General features: G+C 40.4%; 2 protein-coding genes across 5 annotated transcripts in view; both read left to right on the top strand.

Moving 5' to 3' along the window:
* The window catches only part of ttc39a (tetratricopeptide repeat domain 39A), a 56417-nt gene extending 47141 nt beyond the window's left edge, over positions 1-9276 (top strand). For all 4 annotated transcript variants that reach the window (XM_055004284.1, XM_055004273.1, XM_055004291.1 and 1 more), the window contains 4 exons: positions 1211-1322; positions 1534-1648; positions 1815-1931; positions 7391-9276. In XM_055004284.1, the coding sequence (XP_054860259.1) occupies positions 1211-1322; positions 1534-1648; positions 1815-1931; positions 7391-7505 (459 nt within the window). In that variant the 3' untranslated portion in view covers positions 7506-9276. The remainder of the gene's footprint in view (positions 1-1210; positions 1323-1533; positions 1649-1814; positions 1932-7390) is intronic.
* Positions 9277-9735: 459 nt separating this feature from the next.
* Positions 9736-21594, top strand: part of rnf11b (ring finger protein 11b) — a 37426-nt gene continuing 25567 nt past the window's right edge. Inside the window, exon 1 of the mRNA XM_055017832.1 lies at positions 9736-10325. Within this exon, the coding sequence (XP_054873807.1) occupies positions 10203-10325 (123 nt within the window). The 5' untranslated portion in view covers positions 9736-10202. The remainder of the gene's footprint in view (positions 10326-21594) is intronic.

The following is a 21594-nucleotide window of genomic DNA, read 5'->3' as shown; positions in this document are numbered from 1 at the left end:
TGTCCCATTTTCCTTTTTTAAAATAAATTTTAAATTATAAACACGTATATGTCTATTCATTGATTCAACTGTCAACCACAATTTTATTTGAATTGAAAAACTTCGCTTATTGTGTCAAATATTGCTATTTGACAAAACTGCAATGAATTGTGATAAATTCATTACAAAGCCTGTAATTAATTAGATTAATTTTTTTTAATCGTGTCCCGCCACATAACGTAACATAACGTAACATAACGTAACATAACATAGCTTTATGGTACTGTAAAATACCATGAAGGAATTTGGCCAAATTAATTCTTTTTTTTTTATTTTTTTTTTTTAGTTTACTTAATGTAAATATATGAGTTTAGCTTATTTCTCGTTAACTGGACCATATTTGCAGGCACGTTTAGCACTTAAAAACAAGAGTTCTTCTAACCTGAGGCAATTTGACTTAAAATAATAAGGTGTATGAATGAGTTTACTGAATTTAGAGAGGTACAACTGTCCAACAATGTATTTAAAATTATCCATCTCTAACAAAGACTCTTGTTTTTTGTAGTTTGAGAAGGTAGACATGGTGGAAACTTGCTGTATGTTTTTGTTATATGAAATTCTGTTTTTTTCTTTTCATAATAATCTAACCACGACATAATTAGTGTTAAATTCAGTCCTTATACCTGTAGATTTCTGATTTATGTCACGGTAACCCGGAGCTGCCTCACAGGTTGTCTTTGTACTGACTCTGAGGCTGTTTTTTCTTTTGTTTTTAATGATAAGCTCTTTAAACTTGGGAAATGTAAAAGGAAAGCAAGTCTGTTTATAATTATTGTCAATGAGATGAGTTGATTTTGAGTTTACTGAACTTGTTTTTGCAAGTTTACTCAATTTTTGTTAGTTTTTTAGTCACAAGGCAACTTCAAACTAAGTTATCATCCAAACTACTCGCATTTTTAAGGCTTTTGAGAAACTTACATTTCTAAATTGAATTAACTTAAAAAGATTAATAGGTTTTACTCTACATTTGCAGGACTTATTTGTTATTTGATTGGCTGAAGTTTCACAGCAGTTGAGCCCATTGAACCAGTGATATCACGTCAATTATTGTTAAATTGAGTTCCAAGGTTTGCTGCAGAGAATTTTTTTTTTTCATATTCACCTATATCAATATAAACTTCACTGATTGTCTCCTGTGCATGGTCCATGCTTGTGTTTGTTCATTGTCTAGGAGATGATGTACATCTGGAACGGCTACACAGTCATTGGCAAACACAAAGACCTGACTGAGGGCATGCTGAAAACACTGGACGAAGCGCAGGCTAAACTTGAAAGCATCCCAAGTACGCTAATGCATTAACCACATTCACAAAGCTCGTTCTCATGGAATAAAATTATAATTTTATTTTCCTCTGAAGTGAATCAACCAAATGTGTTTGATGCTGTACAGATGCTTAACTTCATTCAAGCTTGTTCGAATAGGATGTTGTGTGCAGATGGAATTATGGAGGATGTTCGTCCAGAGTTCAGCTGTTATTTGGTTTTGTTTCTCAGGGACGGAGTTCACCGTAGATGATCAGTGTCTGCTGAGCCTCCTGAAGGGACTTTGTCTCAAACACCTGGGACACCAAGAAGAAGCCGAACACTACTTCACCCTCGTCCTCTGCAAGTAAGTCTGCAAGACATGTGCAGACGAAACCAAACGAGAAAAGCAGATGTCGTTTAGCCTGATTTAATTATCTTCTGCTGGTGCTGACATTTAGCTCAGTTTTGAACAAGGGTTAAAGGGAGTCTTTATTCATCCACCATCGTGTGGATTTGTTCATTGTGTGCAGTGAGACTCAGATTAAGTACGACCACTACCTGGTTCCTAACGCTTTGCTGGAGCATGGGCTGCTGTGTCTGGAACAAGGCAGGAAAGACGAAGCGATCAGACTCCTAGAAGCTGCAAAGTAAGTTTTTAAACCAGAAAAACATATGTCAATATATAACTACGGGACTTTTTGTAAAATAGTCAAATTTTTTGCTGTTTTCAGGCCTAAAATCACCATGACCGCCTATAACTAAACACCACACGGCATTTTAGAGAAAGATTCTTTGAAATATTATATAGACAACTGAGTAAAACTGAAATTAAAAGCTATCTATAAAGATATTGTAGTAAACCTGTTGACTACTTTATATTAAACGCGTCAGAAAGCCTTGGAGTCTGGCCAGTCTTTTCTTCAGGAGGAAATGACATCATGTGGAGCAGGTCATGTGATCTGGAATTAACACACTTCCTGGAGAGGTGTTTTTGTAATGGAGAACTTAGTGGAAAAGGATTTAATTTGTTATTTTACATATTAAATATAATATATTGCCACAAAGGAAATATCGGTCATGATTATCTCAACTTAATAAAAGAACACAATCCAAACTATTTCTGAATCAGCTCATTTTATTATTGTTTAGCTCATTAGAAGGTGGTTGGTATTAAATTCAGACGCTTATTTAGTTGACATTTTAGTGATATCCAGTCATCTTTATTAATGTGATGGTTTCCTTAATAAATAATTATGGAATTTGTAAAGACATGATCATAATGAACATAAAAAAATATTGCTTTTTTTTACTTTTAATAAAAATGTATGCAGATATATCCCGTGGACTTCGAAAGTCCCTCAATTATATATTAACCCATGTTAAAGTCATCTGGACTCATGGAGAAACTTTTAAAATCACCATTTGCTTGTTGAAATCGTAGAAGATCTTTCCTTCACATTTGGGTCATCAGTGCCTCCAACCTGGTCCCCTCAGAGTCAGAGGACTTTTTATGTACGCTAACTTTAGTATGTTTAATGGAGTCATGGAAAATTTTGCCTTCTTACTATGAATATTTTCAGAGTTACAGGCCCTAGAAGTACGTAGAGCTGAGATTTTGACGTGGAAATTAAATCCTAAATCATGGACCAGAGACGTGACCGTGTTCAAATGTCCAAACAGCTTCTTTAACCCTTAGATGCACAAGTTATTGCACCCTACATTCTTCCATAAGTGGGTCAAAAATGACCCGTATAAGAATCATCTTATCACTTGCATAGAAAATAAAGGTTGTTTTGCTAAGGAGGAGCTACCGGTACTTAGTCCTTTGAGTTGGAACAAATTTTGCACAGAAATGACCCATTTGTGCTATCGAGGTGCTTCATATTTGCTCAAAAGTTACTAAATCACATTTAACCTTTAGATGTGTGAGTGATTGGACCCTACTCTCTTCCATAAGTGGGTCAAACATTACCCATATAACAATCAGTGTGTTTTTATGCCATTTGTCATTTTGGTTAAGAATAATCATTTGTATTATTTATTTGTATTCTATTTTTGTCGATACAAGAATGATTTCATGTTATTTTTCACTTTGTAGCAGATTTTGAACATTTTGATCATTGAAAAAGATGAATATTACATAGAACAGCAATAGAAGAATGACACCATCCATTTTGTAAACATTTTTCCACTCTTTTCCTCCTATTCTCCGTCCCTTCGTGTTTGTGCATCACCCCTTGTATGATATCATCAGTGATAAAGAACTTGGAGTAGGAATGCAATAATTTCCTAAAAGGAATAAAAGGTAACTTAAAAATTTAAATGGAATGATGTGAAAAACATGTTTTTTTTATCAATAGCTGGAAAATGAGATGATAAAAACTTCTCATGACAAAGACATTGTAAGAAAACGACCTCACCGGGTCCCCCAGAGAGGACATTAGGAGTAGGTCATACTCCAGAGAGGACATTAGGAGTAGGTTGTACCCCAGAGAGGACATTAGGAGTAGGTCATACTCCAGAGAGGACATTAGGTTGTCAGTAGGTCATACTCCAGAGAGGACATTAGGTTGTCAGTAGGTCATACTCCAGAGAGGACATTAAGAGTAGGTTGTACCCCAGAGAGGACATTAGGAGTAGGTCATACTCCAGAGAGGACATTAGGTTGTCAGTAGGTCATACTCCAGAGAGGACATTAAGAGTAGGTTGTACCCCAGAGAGGACATTAGGAGTAGGTCATACTCCAGAGAGGACATTAGGTTGTCAGTAGGTCATACTCCAGAGAGGACATTAAGAGTAGGTTGTACCCCAGAGAGGACATGAGGAGTAGGTCATATTCCAGAGAGGACATTAGGTTGTCAGTAGGTCATACTCCAGAGAGGACATTAAGAGTAGGTCATACCCCAGAGACGACATTAGGAGTAGGTCATACTCCAGAGAGGACATTAGATTGTCAGTAGGTCATACTCCAGAGAGGACATTAGGTTGTCAGTAGGTCATACTCCAGAGAGGACATTAGGAGTAGGTCATACCCCAGAGAGGACATTAGATTGTCAGTAGGTCATACTCCAGAGAGGACATTAAGAGTAGGTTGTACCCCAGAGAGGACATTAGGAGTAGGTCATACTCCAGAGAGGACATTAGGTTGTCAGTAGGTCATACTCCAGAGAGGACATTAGGTTGTCAGTAGGTCATACTCCAGAGAGGACATTAAGAGTAGGTTGTACCCCAGAGAGGACATTAGGAGTAGGTCATACTCCAGAGAGGACATTAGGTTGTCAGTAGGTCATACTCCAGAGAGGACATTAAGAGTAGGTTGTACCCCAGAGAGGACATTAGGAGTAGGTCATATTCCAGAGAGGACATTAGGTTGTCAGTAGGTCATACTCCAGAGAGGACATTAAGAGTAGGTTGTACCCCAGACAGGACATTAGGAGTAGGTCATACTCCAGAGAGGACATTAGGTTGTCAGTAGGTCATACTCCAGAGAGGACATTAAGAGTAGGTCATACCCCAGAGACGACATTAGGAGTAGGTCATACTCCAGAGAGGACATTAAATTGTCAGTAGGTCATACTCCAGAGAGGACATTAGGTTGTCAGTAGGTCATACTCCAGAGAGGACATTAGGAGTAGGTCATACCCCAGAGAGGACATTAGATTGTCAGTAGGTCATACTCCAGAGAGGACATTAAGAGTAGGTTGTACCCCAGAGAGGACATTAGGAGTAGGTCATACTCCAGAGAGGACATTAGGTTGTCAGTAGGTCATACTCCAGAGAGGACATTAAGAGTAGGTCATACCCCAGAGAGGACATTAGGTTGTCAGTAGGTCATACTCCAGAGAGGACATTAGGTTGTCAGTAGGTCATACTCCAGAGAGGACATTAAGAGTAGGTCATACCCCAGAGAGGACATTAGGTTGTCAGTAGGTCATACCCCAGAGAGGACATTAGATTGTCAGTAGGTCATACTCCAGAGAGGACATTAGGTTGTCAGTAGTTCATACTCCAGAGAAGAGATTAGGAGTAGGTCATACCCCAGAGAGGACATTAGGTTGTCAGTAGGTCATACTCCAGAGAGGACATTAAGAGTAGGTCATACCCCAGAGAGGACATTAGGAGTAGGTCATACTCCAGAGAGGACATTAGGTTGTCAGTAGGTCATACTCCAGAGAGGACATTAAGAGTAGGTTGTACCCCAGAGAGGACATTAGGAGTAGGTCATACTCCAGAGAGGACATTAGGAGTAGGTTGTACCCCAGAGAGGACATTAGGAGTAGGTCATACTCCAGAGAGGACATTAGGTTGTCAGTAGGTCATACTCCAGAGAGGACATTAAGAGTAGGTTGTACCCCAGAGAGGACATTAGGAGTAGGTCATACTCCAGAGAGGACATTAGGTTGTCAGTAGGTCATACCCCAGAGAGGACATTAGGTTGTCAGTAGGTCATACCCCAGAGGGGACATGTCCAGACATGTTCAGACTTTGCTTCTGCCTTCATGCACGTTTACCCATATTATTTTGTGACAGATTTTATGGATAGTAAACCATTACGTATTGTTATGTTTCTTATACATTTTTAACAGTTATATTGCCTTAAGTATACACCATTATGTTTTGTGTACTCCATATTTCATTTATTTGCAAAGGATATGATTTGTCTTCACCCCAAAAATATATGTTTTACTTGATGATCTTCCAGCTGTGTGTGTGTGTGTGTGTGTGTGTGTTTGTTTGTTTGTTTGTGTGTATGTGTTTGTGTGTGTGTGTGTGTGTGTGTGTGTGTCCTCCACAGACACACAATATCATCAAAACATGAATCATTACCAGAACATTAATCATTATGTATATCATACACATCTTAACTCTATTCTTCAGTTTAATAGCATTTGCCATAATTATACATCTTTTACTTTTAGCATATCATACCCAAAAACATTGCACAATAATTTTGTGCTTTTTATTTCACATTACTTTTTCCATTATTTTTGACCAGATAGACACGCATTTGACTGAAAACACATTTGAGTTCTGTTAAAAACTGCAACCAGATCAAGTTTCCGTCCTCTCCAGGAGTCACAATCTCGATCCCAAATCAAATTTTTCTTCTTCAACCAACTTTGAGCCTCAATCTAATTGTATTTATCATAGTTTGAACAGTAAAACTGTTGCAGGTTGATATCTATGACATGGAGTCATAGAAGCAGTTGGTACCCTGGATGTGTTTCTGTTTTTTGTTCTGTTTTAATTTACCAGAGAAAACTTTAAAAAGTGTATTCTGTGTAAACTTTCAAGGCTTATACCGGCATGTGTGATAGGTGGTTGGTCAGAACAAGTTCTAGACATTGAAAGGAACATTTTGATACCAGGATCATCTTCTAGACAGGATTCCTAGGCTTATTTGAACACTCACAGTTGTAACTTCTGGCTGTGAAATGAAGGGACATTTTTGTTCTTGTGTTTTATAGAACAGTTTGGATAAATCTCATTGATAACTAGTCTGCAGGATTCAGCTTGTTTGAGAGTCTTTCAGATTGTCATCTGATAGTGTTCAGTTCAGTTTTCTCCAGTGAATTAAGGAGATTTTGTCTTTAGATTGGGACACCTGGAATGGATTTGGTTGCAGCTTTTAACAGAGCTCAAATGTTTTTTTCAGCCATGGAAGTTTCATGTGTCTATCTGCTGTATTTATGAAGATACGAGGGCTCAAAATGCCTTTATATGTAATGTGAAGTGAAAAGCATGAACCCTAACCTACTCTTACGCACTTCAAGGGCCTGTAACTGAAAATATTCATAGTATGAAGGTAAAGCTTTGGATGGCTTCAATATACATACTAAAGTTTTTGTACATAAAAAAATTTGCTGATTCTGAGGGGATTTTTTGTCAGATATGTGCACATAATGTTTAACTACAAGTCATCACTTATGACACTGTATTTATGTAAATATTAATCCATTCAGCTTTTTGTTTTTCATTCAGTTTTATATTGAACTTTGCAATATAAGTCAAGGTTTACTTTACAGTTTACTTTAAATAATTTTGTGATTTATGGATTTAGATTTAGTTTTGCTGTAAATGAGTTTTTGTTTTTGCTTTTTTCTAGACAAAATTACAAAAACTACTCGATGGAATCACGGACACACTTCCGTATACAGGCTGCTCTGCACAAGGCCAAGGGATGCAGGGAGAACGGCATCCATGTGCCCTCCAGCCCATAGCAGACAGAGGAGGGCAGCCGAGGGCAGAGGCAGCGTTCTGTTTCTGCAGTCCCACAATGCAACACTCAGACCAAAGCAGCTCTACCTATCAGGGCGGACGAATTGTTTTTTCATCAAGAGGGTTGGAGAAGAGGGAGGCTTGTTATTTCTTGCGTGGCCCCCGACCGGCTTCAATGGATCCACTGTGCCCTCTTATATAGATTACAAAGAACTTCACCTCCTCGTGTGGTTTTAAATAGAGTTTCATTGAGAAATGTGTCCATATTTATGAAACATTGCTTCTAGTGGGCTTTGATTAGCGCAGTGGCCACCCATAAGGGGCGCAGTAGAGTAGATAAACAAGGCCAAATGTGCAGATGGAGAATAAATGTGCCTCGTGCAAGGTACTGGGGTTGATTGAGCAGAGCACCGCCTCCATATAATGACTGACACTTGCTCGACCCAGCCAGCAGACCCAGTTGACCTTGTTGCTACGAAGCTTTCCCACTTTTCATGTGTAATACAAAACAGAGATGATTAATTTGACGACACCAGGTATCTACCACATCATCGAGGATTATTCTTTTATAACGTGTCTTTGATCAAAACCAATATGACCAAATAAGGTGCAAATTCTGAATGTTGGATTCGCCTTTTTACACTACAAAATCTGTGTTTGTGAGAATGAGTGAATGAGAATATTAGTGTGCATTTTACATTTTCTTCCTTTACTTGAAACATCGAAAGGCACCAGTTTATTTTTGTGGAATACTATCACAGTCTCCTTCTGAAGAAATGATCAGATCTAAAATCTTGTATTCGCGGTTACATTTTGTGGCTTTTGCACAGCACTTTGTAAATCAGCCTAACATGCAAACTCTCCAGAGTCAACAACAAAAAAGAAAAAAGAAATGCCTGTAAGACTTGCAGTGAGAGTTGTTCTTTACATTTATATACTGTAAATGGCACCTTTTACACAAATTGTCCCGTTTTAAGAGGACAGATGAATGTGTCTTTTAGAAAGGCAGACTCCCTCCTTTTCTCCTCCTGGTGTGTGGGACAGACTCCAAGCAGTACTTGAGCTTGAACAAACAGGCCATTCACAGCGAAGGCCTGCGCTTGTCCGCCTGCTGCATCTTTAGGAGGTGAAGAAGCTCTGAACCAGAGCAACCACCACAGCAGTCCTTCCTGCTTTGTGAACGTTCTCCGCTGCTCCTGTACCAGGCATGAAATACCTATAGAAGCATTTGAAGATTATAACCACATCCTGTATCAAATAGTCATCTGTATATGAACAAATAGAAGAGAAGGAGGTTGGTGGTTAGGTTTTTGGAAAGGCTGTGTACCGGCTACAAACCTAGAAACTCAGGTGGTGTCTCAAGTGTTGGAATTAGAGCACTGCTGATTAATTCATGATTAGAGTGAGGTTTTCAGTTCAATGTGATGAATAGGAGTCAGTTTAAGTTGTGTTTTTTTTTCATAATGGTGGAAGAAATATATTCTTATTATTGTTCTAACAGCAGTTGCTCTTCAGAATATTTCAATAACAAACCACATTTTGCTTTATCGTAAATAATTAAGCTTTTTTTCCTTCTTCTTTTTTGGGTTTTACACATGTAACCACAAAAAGAAATTCTAACCACGCTTAGTGACGTTGTGATGTTTACAATCTGTATATTTTACTGGGCATGACTACCACCGCGCAGAATGACATTCCTGTACATACTGAATGTTTCTGTTGTAATTTAAGATGAAATGATGATAAGCAACTAAACATCTCATTATGTGTTTCCTTTTTTGTGTGTTATCTGAGCAAATGCAATGTGTGTCGTACAAAGTGGTGCTATTTACAGAACAAAGAAGCTCTGCTTGCTTGCTGGCTGCAGGTCTTTATGTCATCCAGTTCATGAGACGCATCTCATTGTGTTGATATGTAAGGCAGTGGCAGCCAGGGATTAATGCTGCCTGCATGATGCATATTTAATTGAAAATGCACAAATTGACCAGCAAGAAAATTGTATAAACGTGAGTTATTTTTAATGGCAGTACTGGGGAAAGCAGAAATGTCCTGGAATTTGCTGTTACAGCGACTCATTTATCGATTCTGCTCGGTGTTTATGTTTTTAGCGAAGGGCAATGTGATGCCGAATCCGATTGGCTGTCAGAAAGAGCATCCTGAATGTAGGCGAGAGCTGATTGGCTTCGGGGGCAGACGGGGCGGGGCGTCGTGTTGCTACATCACCAGCTTTAGTGAGCAGCTGCTTCCCTGACGGCCGGAGGCTCCGAGCAGGAGGACGGCCGTTAGCTGGCTATTTAAATTAACGACGTTAGCTGGTTATTTTAAATAACGACGTTAGCTGGGTTATTTTAAATCAGCGACAACGTTGTCGTCGCCTCGTCCCCCTCCTCGGGTGTAAATTTCCACGAGGCTGCTTCGGTCGTGATTTTTCCAGCCCGCCGAGTAGATGCTGTTAGCTCTTTGTGTGGCTAGCTGCTAGCCGAGAGATGTGTTGTTGTTGAGCCGAGCAGAGCACCTCCTCCCTCCGTCGGGGAGAGGAGATCCCAGCCGAGCAGAGCACCTCCTCCCTCCGCCTGGGAGAGAAGATCCGTGCCCAGAGGAGCAGCCCTCCTCCACCCGCCGCCGTGAAGACTGACCCCCGCGAAGCCCTCGTTACCGACACCGACGACAGCGGGGAGTTTGGCCGAAGAAGGGAGGAGATGGGAAACTGTTTGAAATCTCCCACCTCGGATGACATTTCTTTGCTGCATGAATCTCAGTCGGACCGGGCCAGCTACGGGGACGGAGCGGACCCCGACCAGGAGCCGCCGCCCCCCTACCAGGTGAGTTTATCCAGTCAGGATTAAGAAGTGTTGGTAGGTCTGGGTCAGTTTATTCGTCTATTTTCGGCATTATCTGACTGTGAAGCAGCAGAAAACAGCTGAAAACATGTGAGCCTGGATCCAACACCAGCCCAACCCACTGACCCGTCCCTGCAGGGCCGTCACACTAATCCGCTTTGTTCTGTCCCAAGGTCCTGTCTGTGTCCACCATTTCCCTAAGTCCTGTAAAGAATTCTCCTCCACCAATATAAAATCAGCAGGACTTCATTCAGACATACTGAACTGTGTAGTTGTGGCTCGTTTTAAGAGGAAGTGAACTAAGACACCCAGCTGATTATCTGAAGACTCATTCCTTCTAAGAAAACCAAAATGACTCTTTTATTCAGCTGAATGCATAATGCCAAAATGTAAACAAAGCTTTACATGTAAAACTGTAGAATTCAACTAAAACCTTCAAAGTAATATAAACAAGAGGGTTTACTGTTTCTGTCAGGAGTGCAACTACAAAGCAAATCCAAAGTTTCCAACAAACCCTTCAACGGAAGCATGCAGTTACAAACTGTATGCCATTGCATAATATGCAAATGTAAACAAAGCTTTGCATACTAATGTGCAAAACTGTAGAATTAAACTAAAACATAATAAAAATAAGAGGTTTAAGTCAGTAGTGCAAATACTAAACAAATCCTAATTTTCCAATAAACCCTTCAAAAAAAGCAAAGAAAGTTAATTTTTTCTATTAAACTAAGTGTGAGACTTATTTCATTCAAAGACAAATGGAATGATGATTTAATTTAACTAGATTTCATTTCTATGCCATTGCATAAATCCCACTTGTAAACAAAGCTTTACATATGTACATGCAAAACTGTAGAATTAAACTAAAACCTTCAACATAATAATAAAAATGAGGATTTACTGTTTAAGTCAGTAGTGCAACTACTAAGAAAATCCTAATTTCCAACAGACCCTTCAACAAAGCAAGAAAGTTTGTTTCTGTATTAAGCAAAGTGTAGCATGTCCATATCGTTTTTAATGTAAATGACTATTTCATTCTAAGAAAAGTAAAATGACTATTTCATTTAACTTCATTTCATTTTGTGGAACTGTATGTCATTGCATAATGCCCAAATGTAAACAAAGCTTTTTGTATTTACATGTAAAACTGTAGAATTACTAAAACCTTCAACATAATAACTTACTATTTAAGACAATTGTGCAGCTCCTAAACGATCCAAATTTCCAATAAACCCTTCAACAAAGTCAAAAAGTTAGTGTTTTTTTGTTAAAGTGCAACATGAACATATTTTTCAACACATAGCTAATTATTGCACAGTTGTTCTCTGACTTTGGTCGTAGCTTCAGATTCTATTAATGTGCAGCCAAATTCACACAGCTGTTACCGTTAGCTTCTGTGTATCATGAGTTTGCCAGGTGACATTGCAGTAATAAAATCAGAATTGTAGCAGGAGGTAGATTGCCTTGCAGTCATAACAAGCTGCATTCCAGTCACTGTTTCATACCTGTTCTGTTGCCTGACAACAAAATCGGAAAAATACGTAAATGAGAGCAGCTTTATTGGGAATTCAGCTGAATTCAAGTGCAGTGAACGTGAGCACAGAGAGCAGGAGAGAAGCTAACAAATGTAGAGTGCTTTCTCTGCTGTTTCAACTCTATGCAGTTTACAAAAAAAACTTTTTTTTGTTCTATGATAAGTTTAAGTTCTGCCAGTACTTTTGAAACTTTGGATGTTTGGAGTCGAGTTGGATTTTTGCGCCGCTGTCATTGTCTAAAACTGTAACGCTGGAGCCAAAAACAACTGACGCAACACTTACTGAAGAAGAAAACATCTGTTGTATGAATTAAAATTTCTAAAAAAAAAAAATGTCTGTCGATTAAGCTAACTAGTCGCAGCAGCTCTAACCTGTTGCTGAGCGTTAATTTTAAAATGCATGAAACAAGCCCCAGTTCTCCATTTTTAAGAGAGAGTTAGTAGTTTTGGAAAAGGGTGACTTTCATAAGTTTCCAAACTGCCTCTGACTGATCCCCTCCAGGGCAGCTGCTTTGTTTGTCTGGCGTCCTTGTTTCCAGATTTAGATCATCTACAAACAGACCAGGTTATGCTGTAACTGTAAATATCATGCCTGCTGTTATCCAACTTTTGTGTGTTTTTCTATGTTAGGAGGCAGCTGGTATGTGTTATGCAAGGTTCTGACAGAGAGTTTGCCCATTACTAGGTTAAGCCAAACCTTATCTCTAGATTGAAGATAAGTGTTTTTCAAGCTCTGGAGGCTGGAGGCAATCTCAGGTCAGGGCAGTGGGAGAGCGCTCATTGTAGGAAGCTGCATAATTATTTTAGGTTCAAAATGATGTAACCTTTATTGTAAACTATTTACTACAGAGATTACAACATAAAGGGGAACATTTGCTTGTTGTTCTCATATAAAAATAATATAATTTTGCATTGTTAGACAACTGTAACTAGATTTTAAAATGCAATATTAAAAAAAATAAAATCATAAAAGAAGCATATTGATTTCCCAATTGAAAATCTATGCGTGGAATTGCTTTATGATCAGAAAATCTCCAGCTCCATCATGCATGCCGACCAATTATCAACAGCGTAAATGGTGTTTTTGGTTCTTACAGATCTCACTCTATCACATTCCTTTGCCTCTTTATCTACACATTCCTTTAAAAGATGGAAACTAACAAGAAATACATCCTATTAATAATTCCAAAAATAACAACACATACAGTGGGTACGGAAAGTATTCAGACCCCTTTAAATTTTTCACTCTTTGTTTCATTGCAGCCATTTGCTAAAATCAAAAAAGGTCATTTTATTTCTCATTAATGTACACTCAGCACCCTATCTTGACAGAAAAAACCAGAAATGTAGAAATTTTTGCAAATTTATTAAAAAAGAAAAACTGAAATATCACACGGTCATAAGTATTCAGACCCTTTACTTTGACACTCATATTTAACTCACCTGTGGTCCATTTCTTCTGATCCTCCTTGAGATGGTTCTACTTCTTCATTGGAGTCCAGCTGTGTTTAATTAAACTGATTGGACTTGATTAGGAAAGGCACACACCTGTCTATATAAGACCTTACAGCTCACAGTGCATGTCAGAGCAAATGAGAATCATGAGGTCGAAGGAACTGCCCAAGGAGCTCAGAGACAGAATTGTGGCAAGGCACAGATCTGGCCAAGGTTACAAAAGAATTTCTGCAGCACTCAAGGTTCCTAAGAGCACAGTGGCCTCCATAATCCTTAAATGGAAGAAGTTTGGGACGACCAGAACTCTTCCTAGACCTGGCCGTCCAGCCAAACTGAGCAATTGTGGGAGAAGAGCCTTGGTGAGAGAGGTAAAGAAGAACCCAAAGATCACCGTGGCTGAGCACCAGAGATGCAGCAGGGAGATGGGAGAAAGTTCCACAAAGTCAACTATCACTGCAGCCCTCCACCAGTCGGGCCTTTATGGCAGAGTGGCCCGACGGAAGCCTCTCCTCAGTGCAAGACATATGAAAGCCCGCATAGAGTTTGCCAAAAAAACACATGAAGGACCCCCAGACTATGAGAAATAAGATTCTCTGGTCTGATGAGACCAAGATTGAACTTTTTGGCGTTAATTCTAAGCGGTATGTGTGGAGAAAACCAGGCACTGCTCATCACCTGCCCAATACCATCCCAACAGTGAAACATGGTGGTGGCAGCATCATGCTATGGGGGTGTTTTTCAGCTGCAGGGACAGGACGACTGGTTGCAACTGAAGGAAAGATGAATGCGGTCAAGTACAGAGATATCCTGGAAAAAAACCTCTTCCAGAGTGCTCTGGACCTCAGACTGGGCCGAAGGTTCACCTTCCAACAAGACAATGACCCTAAGCACACAGCTAAAATAACAAAGGAGTGGCTTCGGAACAACTCTGTGACCATTCTTGACTGGCCCAGCCAGAGCCCTGACCTAAACCCAATTGAGCATCTCTGCAGAGATCTGAAAATGGCTGTCCACCAACATTCACCATCCAACCTGACAGAACTGGAGAGGATCTGCAAGGAAGAATGGCAGAGGATCCCCAAATCCAGGTGTGAAAAACTTGTTGCATCATTCCCAAGAAGACTCATGGCTGTACTAGCTCAAAAGGGTGCTTCTACTCAATACTGAGCAAAGGGTCTGAATACTTATGACCGTGTGATATTTCAGTGATATTTAGGGTGCTGAGTGTACATTAATGAGAAATAAAATGAACTTTTTTGATTTTAGCAAATGGCTGCAATGAAACAAAGAGTGAAAAATTTAAAGGGGTCTGAATACTTTCCGTACCCACTGTATAGCAGGCGTATGTTTTCCATTTCGTGAAATATTCCCTCAAAAACTGTGTATACGCTAATAGAATTGAAGCAGCAGCGTCACTGCACATGCTTAGAGAGGTTATTCTATCTCGTTATTTAGTTCTGTTTTGTATATTTGAGTCATTCGTGACAGCTGTTAATCTGATTTAGGTTCACATTTTAAGTCATGGGCTTGCATATTTCACATTTTCTGCCTGGTTGTTTTTTACAATTGTCATATTACCATACTTTTTATAGGGCTGGACCCGAATATTCGGCCGTGATGGTGGTATCCGAATAGTTATTTTGAGATCCCAATATTTGGATTCCACCACCAACACCTCTCCTCCCCTCCCTCGGACGTTGCGAACCGAACCGAATATTTGGATATTCGTCATTAATCAGGCCGAATATCCGGAGCCCAGAAACTGCTGTTCGGGCCAGCCCTAACTTTTTACATACCGGTTAAAAATCTCAGGCTGTCAGAGCTGAGCCAGCTCATGAAAACTTCAACTTTTACGGCAACAGTGCCCAAGAAACCTATTTAAATGACAAATTCAACTGATTTGTTGCCCTTCATTGTAGAACTGCATGTGAGTCAGTGTTACATTTGAACAGACTGTGTCTTCCTTGTTCTGAATGCTTGTCCAGGTGTGCCAGTGTGTGGTAGGTCAAAGCAGCCAGCTGTTGGATCATAGATGGTGTAAGAAATGACACAATCATTGCTCAGTTTCTGTGGAGGAGCTCTGACTAAACTTCCAAGTGTATTAAGAAAGCCTGAGTGCTAGGAGTTTCAAAAGAGGGTTAACTAACGAGTTCAAACCTGCTTATAAAGGACTCTGAGAGCAGCCAGCTTCTCCCTGGTGACCACAGTAATCAGCACCTTCACTATCGAGTTCAGCTTAATACTCTTAGGAGGTGCTGTGTGCGGTAGAAAAGGGACTAAATTCTCCCTTATGCTCGGTTTGAAATTTAGTTTGGTGTGTTGGAAAAAGCTGGCGAGCGTTGGTGCAAATGCCTGTGGATACTGGCTGGAGGTCTGTCCTCCATGCAGAGGGTGGGATTAGCTAGTCGTGGTGCAAAACTTGATGCTGGCAGACCGACCAGTGAAATCCAGAACAAAGACAACATGAGCTCCGGCTGTGCTTCGGTTACAAAATAAATCAGAAACGGAAACAGGATGAATGTACTTTCATCTTGTTTTCAGTAATAAATGAGAAACATTTTATTTCATGAAAAATCTCTCTGCTGTTAATAGCATATGAAATACAGTAAAGCTAGGGCTGGGCGATATGGCCTAAAAAAAAAAAAAAATCTCTGATTTTTTCACAAAAAAATCCCGATTCACGATTTATCCGATTTTTTTTTTTTACCCCCTAATTTCTGAAAGCATTTGAGGTGAGAAATAATCTGTGCAGCAGCTGAATCTGTCCTCGTTTTAGGTCACCGATGCCAAGTTTAGAAGTTTGAGGACAGTTTCACAATGTGTGTAATCTCTGCACGCAGCATCCAATTTGCATAAAGTAGAAGTCCAGTCTACTTTATGCAAATGAGCTGCAGCCCTCTCCAGGTAAACACACATTTTCACTGTACCTCTCATGTCTAGAACCGGAGGGGGCGCTCCTGAGTGTGCGACCCCGCAGTCTGTTGCTCGCAGCAGGTGTGCTTTTTAAATGTTTTTATGTCCGTTTTTTTTATGACCCATGGTGTGTACTTTCGTGAGTGAGTGGTGGAACTGTCACTGTTCAGGATGTGGGCAAAAAAACCCGAGATTTACGCACAGTTAGGAATAATTTTGCTCTTTTGTGACTGCTGTCATGCCGGGGAGCCTGAGGTCTGCTCTCGTGTCACTTACAGCCGTGACTTTCTCCTATCTATATGGACATCTACAACTGAAATCAGAGCACCAAACATCCCTATGGAGCTCTGTAGACCAGAAGAAAGGACTAAACGCCGAAAAAGAGGAAGGAGAGGCGGCTTTCGCCGAAGATTAAAAACTTTTCGGCTGGACTATCGCCGTAAGCTTCCGCCTCTCCCCTCTGTCCTGCTGTCAAACGTCCAGTCCATCAGGAATAAGATGGATGAGTTGGAGACTCACGCAAAGTTCAGAAGGGAATTTATGGACACTTGCATGCTTGCTTTCACTGAAACGTGGCTGTCGGAAGGGGATCAAGACTCGGACCTAAGTCTAACTGGATTCGGAGCCCCATACGTCTGGACCGGGACCCGGAGGCAACTGGGAAGAGCCGAGGAGGAGGTGTGTGCTTTTACGTAAACCAGAAGTACTGTAACACTGTGGTGATTCGGGAGACAGTATGCATTGCTGACATCGAAATTTTCCGCACGGAAAGGCCGCTGGAGGGGGCGTGGGTGCGAAAATGATGTAATTTTTCCGCACGGAGCCGCACGGACCGCACGGACCTCGCGGACGCGGTAAGCATAAAACAAGCTTAAAACAAGCTTGATTTTCAGATGCAGTGCGTTGCTGTGCAGGAAAATCACATCTAGTGGACATGCGCCTTTAGATCTGCACCGCTCGCCGCCATGTTGTTTGTGTATCAAGCGCGGGGGGAGGGGGGCGCGCACTCTGAACTACGGGAGCCCAGCAGGAAGGCGATGGTGGCGGATGTTGATGAGAAAATTGATTTTCATTAAAACAAATCGACATTAAGTACAAAGTCGAATTAATCGATAAAATCGATTTATCGCCCAGCCCTAAGTAAAGCTATAGAAGAATCAGCCTGATCGCACTGCAGACCCAAACATATGATAATAGCAAGTTTCAGCTGGGATTTCCACTGAGGCCGTTTACTGAACTGGGAAATGACTAACTTAAGTGCAACACTTATTCTTAGCTGGAAATTCTATCAGATTGAATAGACAGGAAAACTGCCTCAGGCTCACACATTTAACATACGACTTATGTCACATGTTATAGGAAAGAATGAATTGGGGAGTGGTGAATTACAAGTTTTGACTGCGTTGATTACTTGTGACAACATGCCATTGATTTGATCTCACTTTTTGTGTGCTTCTGCATAACCGGGATAGTTTAAAACCCTTAAAAAACAGTGTAGAAGCCTAATAACAAAACTTGTTTAGTAGCAGAAGTTTACCCCATAGAGATTTAAATTAGTTGATGCCATGCATGTTTACACAAATGTGAAAGTGGTCACGAAGCCGTATCCACCGTGGACACTCTGTGAATAACATGCAAGCACTTGTACAGTACGTAAAACTCTTTAAGTGAATGCTACTCTTCAGACACATTGGTATCGATCAGATGGCGTTTCCTGAGTATCCAGTCAGCAGTGAATTAGAGGAAGGTGAGTTCCTGCGTCTGTAACTGTCCGTACACATCCCGGTCATAACCTGCATTTGGTGCTGCTGATTAAGCTCGTTAATAATTTCAAGATCTGCAAGGGTCAAGTCCAAGAGAAGAGAAGTCCACATGAGGACACTAATCCTAAATTCTGACTGTTTAGATTGACTGCTATCACTTATTTCTCCACCAAGGAGCGCGGTGGAGTTCTGTGATGATCGGCTTACGTCTGTCTGTCTGTGTGCAACATTACTCAAAAACAGAACAATGGATTTGGATGAAATTTTTAGGGAAGGTCAGAAATGACACAAAGACGAAGTGATTAGATTTTGGAAGTAATGTGGCTTATAGTCTGGATCCACGGATTTGTTAAAGATTTCTGTATTATTGCGAGACTGCGGCATGGAGCAGTACCTGTAACTATGACAACAAGTGAACACTATGTTGACGATCACATGATTGTGATGCTACTACAAATCCCCCGCTGTGGACTTATCAGGACTTATCCGTCGGAAATGATACAACTGAGCAGCCTTGGTGGAGTACTGCGATCTCTGAGTGCTTTTCTTGTTCTAGTTAAGACAATAATTTTATTATGTTTTCATGATTTTGTCAAAGGATTTCAGTCATGTTACCACTACGATATACCTTTGTGAATAAATTTAGCTAAATTCATGTGAGCGATAAAGCTCACACCAGATTTATGTTATTAGAAAAATGGTAATTGCTGTAAGGGTCAGTAGGAAGTGACTTTTAATCTCTGCTGCTACCCTTTTGCCCAGAACACAGCAACAAGCCGTTGGAGTACAGCAGTGCCATTGTCGTGTTCTGTGGAGAAAAGCTCAAATCTGCATTCCCTGAATTACAGGACATAACTTTGCTTGCTTCTTTTCATGGGTTAGATATACTACAGTTGAAAAGTTTGGGGTCACTCGGACAATTTAATGTTTTCCATGAAAACTCCCACTTTTATCCATGTGCTAACATAACTGCACAAGGGTTTTCTAATCATCAATGAGCCTTTCAACACCATTAGCTAACACAATGTAGCATTAGAACACAGGAGTGATGGTTGCTGGAAATGTTCCTCTGTACCTCTATGGAGATATTCCATTAAAAATCAGCCATTTCTAGGCTGCATTTCTAATTCAGTTGAAAATCATTGAAAAAGAATTCCTTTCAAAAAAAAAAAAAAGAACATTTCACAGTGACCCCAAACTTTTGAACGGTAGTGTACATCTTCCAGGTTGAGGTTTCTGCAGCAAACTCAGAGCTTCCCACTTGAGTTGACCAGGTAACATTGTCCTGCTGGAAGTTCTGAAAACTATTTTGCTCTCCTGATCTCAAACCATGTTCCATTTTAACAGGGCCGTAAGGCTGTGTAATGTTTTTGTCTTTTTAACGTTTTTTTTTGTTGTGTTAGACTGACCCTAACTGCCTGGCTGTGAGTGATGCAGTGTGCTCAAGCAGGAACTCTGCTGTATATTTTACAGTATGCCTTCAAAACTCACACTTTAGTGTGTATTATAAGTTTCTAAAATTTGCTGTATAAACAATATATAGGCCTTGGCAATGGACGTTTCATCAATAGCAAAGAGACAGCTGTTCGATATGAGGGTAAATAGTTTCACCTAAATGCATCAGTTGCAGAAACAAACCCTTAAAGGGGCCCATTGGTCGCCGTCGGGCATAGGTGTGATGTAGGTGTGCTAATCCACAGACTCCTGGGCCTTCTTTTTTATAGTGTGTCAAGCTGAGATAATTCTTATATCCATAATAGAATAGAATAGAAATACTTTATTAACCTCCAAGGGGAAATTCTGTTGTTACAGTAGCAAGCAGAAAGAGTAAAGTAATATATTAAGATACAAAAAGCACAATAAAATGTAAAATACACTATGAATAAAAATGTACTAAATTGAAAACTACAGTGTCAAATGCCAACAAAAATATATACAGTGAATGAGGAAATTAGCATGTGCAATTATTTTCCTTTATATGTGTAAATTAATTTATTTTTGTGTCACATTGTTACCTAAACTTTAAGATTGCTGCCTGTGTACCTTGATAAATAGGCTAAAGTAGTTACATTCAGATTAAATCTTTTTTCTTCTGGTCTTTATCAAAAATACACTATATTGCCAAAAGTATTGGCTCACCCATCCAAATAATCAGAATCAGGTGTTCCAATCACTTCCATGGCCACAGGTGTACAAAATCCAGCACCTAGACATGCAGACTGATTTACAAACATTTGTGAAAGAATGGCTCGCTCTCAGGAGCTCAGTGAATTCCAGCGTGGAACTGTGATAGGATGCCACCTGTGCAACAAATCCAGTCGTGACATTTCCTCGCTCCTAAATATTCCACAGTCAACTGTCAGCTGTATTATAAGAAAGTGGAAGTGTGTGGGAACGACAGCAACTCTGCCACCAAGTGGTAGGACACGTAAACTGACGGAGCGGGGTCAGTGGATGCTGAGGACCATAGTGCCAAGAGGTGGCCAACTTTCTGCAGAGTCAATCGCTACAGACCTTCAAACTTCATGTGGCCTTCAGATTAGCTCAAGAACAGTGCTTCAGCAGAGAGCTTCATGGAATGGGTTTCCATGGCCGAGCAGCTGCATCCAAGCCATACATCACCAAGTGCAATGCAAAGCGTGGGATGCAGTGGTGTAAAGCAGCCACCACTGGACTCTAGAGCAGTGGAGACGCCTTCTCTGGAGTGACCAATCACGCTTCTCCATCTGGCAATCTGATGGACCAGTCTGGGTTTGGAGGTTGCCAGGAGAACCATACTTGTCGGACTGCATTGTGCCAAGTGTAAAGTTTGGTGGAGGGGGGATTATGGTGTGGGCTTGTTTTTCAGGAGCTGGGCTTGGACCCTTAGTTCCAGTGAAAGGAACTCTGAATGCTTCAGCATACCAAGACATTTTGGACAATTCCATGCTCCCAACTTTGTGGGAACAGTTTGGAGCTGGTCCTTCCTCTTCCAACATGACTGTGCACCAGTGCACAAAGCAAGGTCCATAAAGACATGGATGACAGAGTCTGGTGTGGATGAACTTGACTGGCCTGCACAGAGTCCTGACCTCAACCCCATAGAACACCTTTGGGATGAAATAGAGCGGAGACTGAGAGCCAGACCTTCTGGTCCAACATCAGTGTGTGACCTCACAAATGTGCTTCTGGAAGAATGGCCAAAAATTCCCATAAACACACTCCTAAACCTTGTGGACAGCCTTCCTAGAAGAGTTGAAGCTGTTCTAGCTGCTGGTGGACCAACGTCATATTGAACCCTATGGATTAGGAATGGGATGTCACTTACGTTCATATGCGAGTCAAGGCAGGTGAGCGAATACTTTTGGCAATATAGTGTAGGACATTAAAATTATCAAGAATATAAACTGCCATTGGAATGCCAGCAAAACACACATGATTGTCTTTTAAAAGTACAAAGAGTTGTCTTGGTGCAAACTCTTGTAGATATGCTAAAAACACATTTTAGATTTGTTTTGCTGCTGGAAAATAGTGTAACTTGCACATTTTGTTGGCATGATCGACTGAAATGAAATATTTTATGACAACAAATTTTCCAGCCTTGACA

The sequence above is a fragment of the Amphiprion ocellaris genome, chromosome 2 (genome assembly GCF_022539595.1).
Source record: "Amphiprion ocellaris isolate individual 3 ecotype Okinawa chromosome 2, ASM2253959v1, whole genome shotgun sequence".
Taxonomy (NCBI): domain Eukaryota; kingdom Metazoa; phylum Chordata; class Actinopteri; family Pomacentridae; genus Amphiprion; species Amphiprion ocellaris.
Note: the sequence above shows the minus strand (reverse complement) of the source record. Positions and strands in the feature narration are given on the sequence as shown.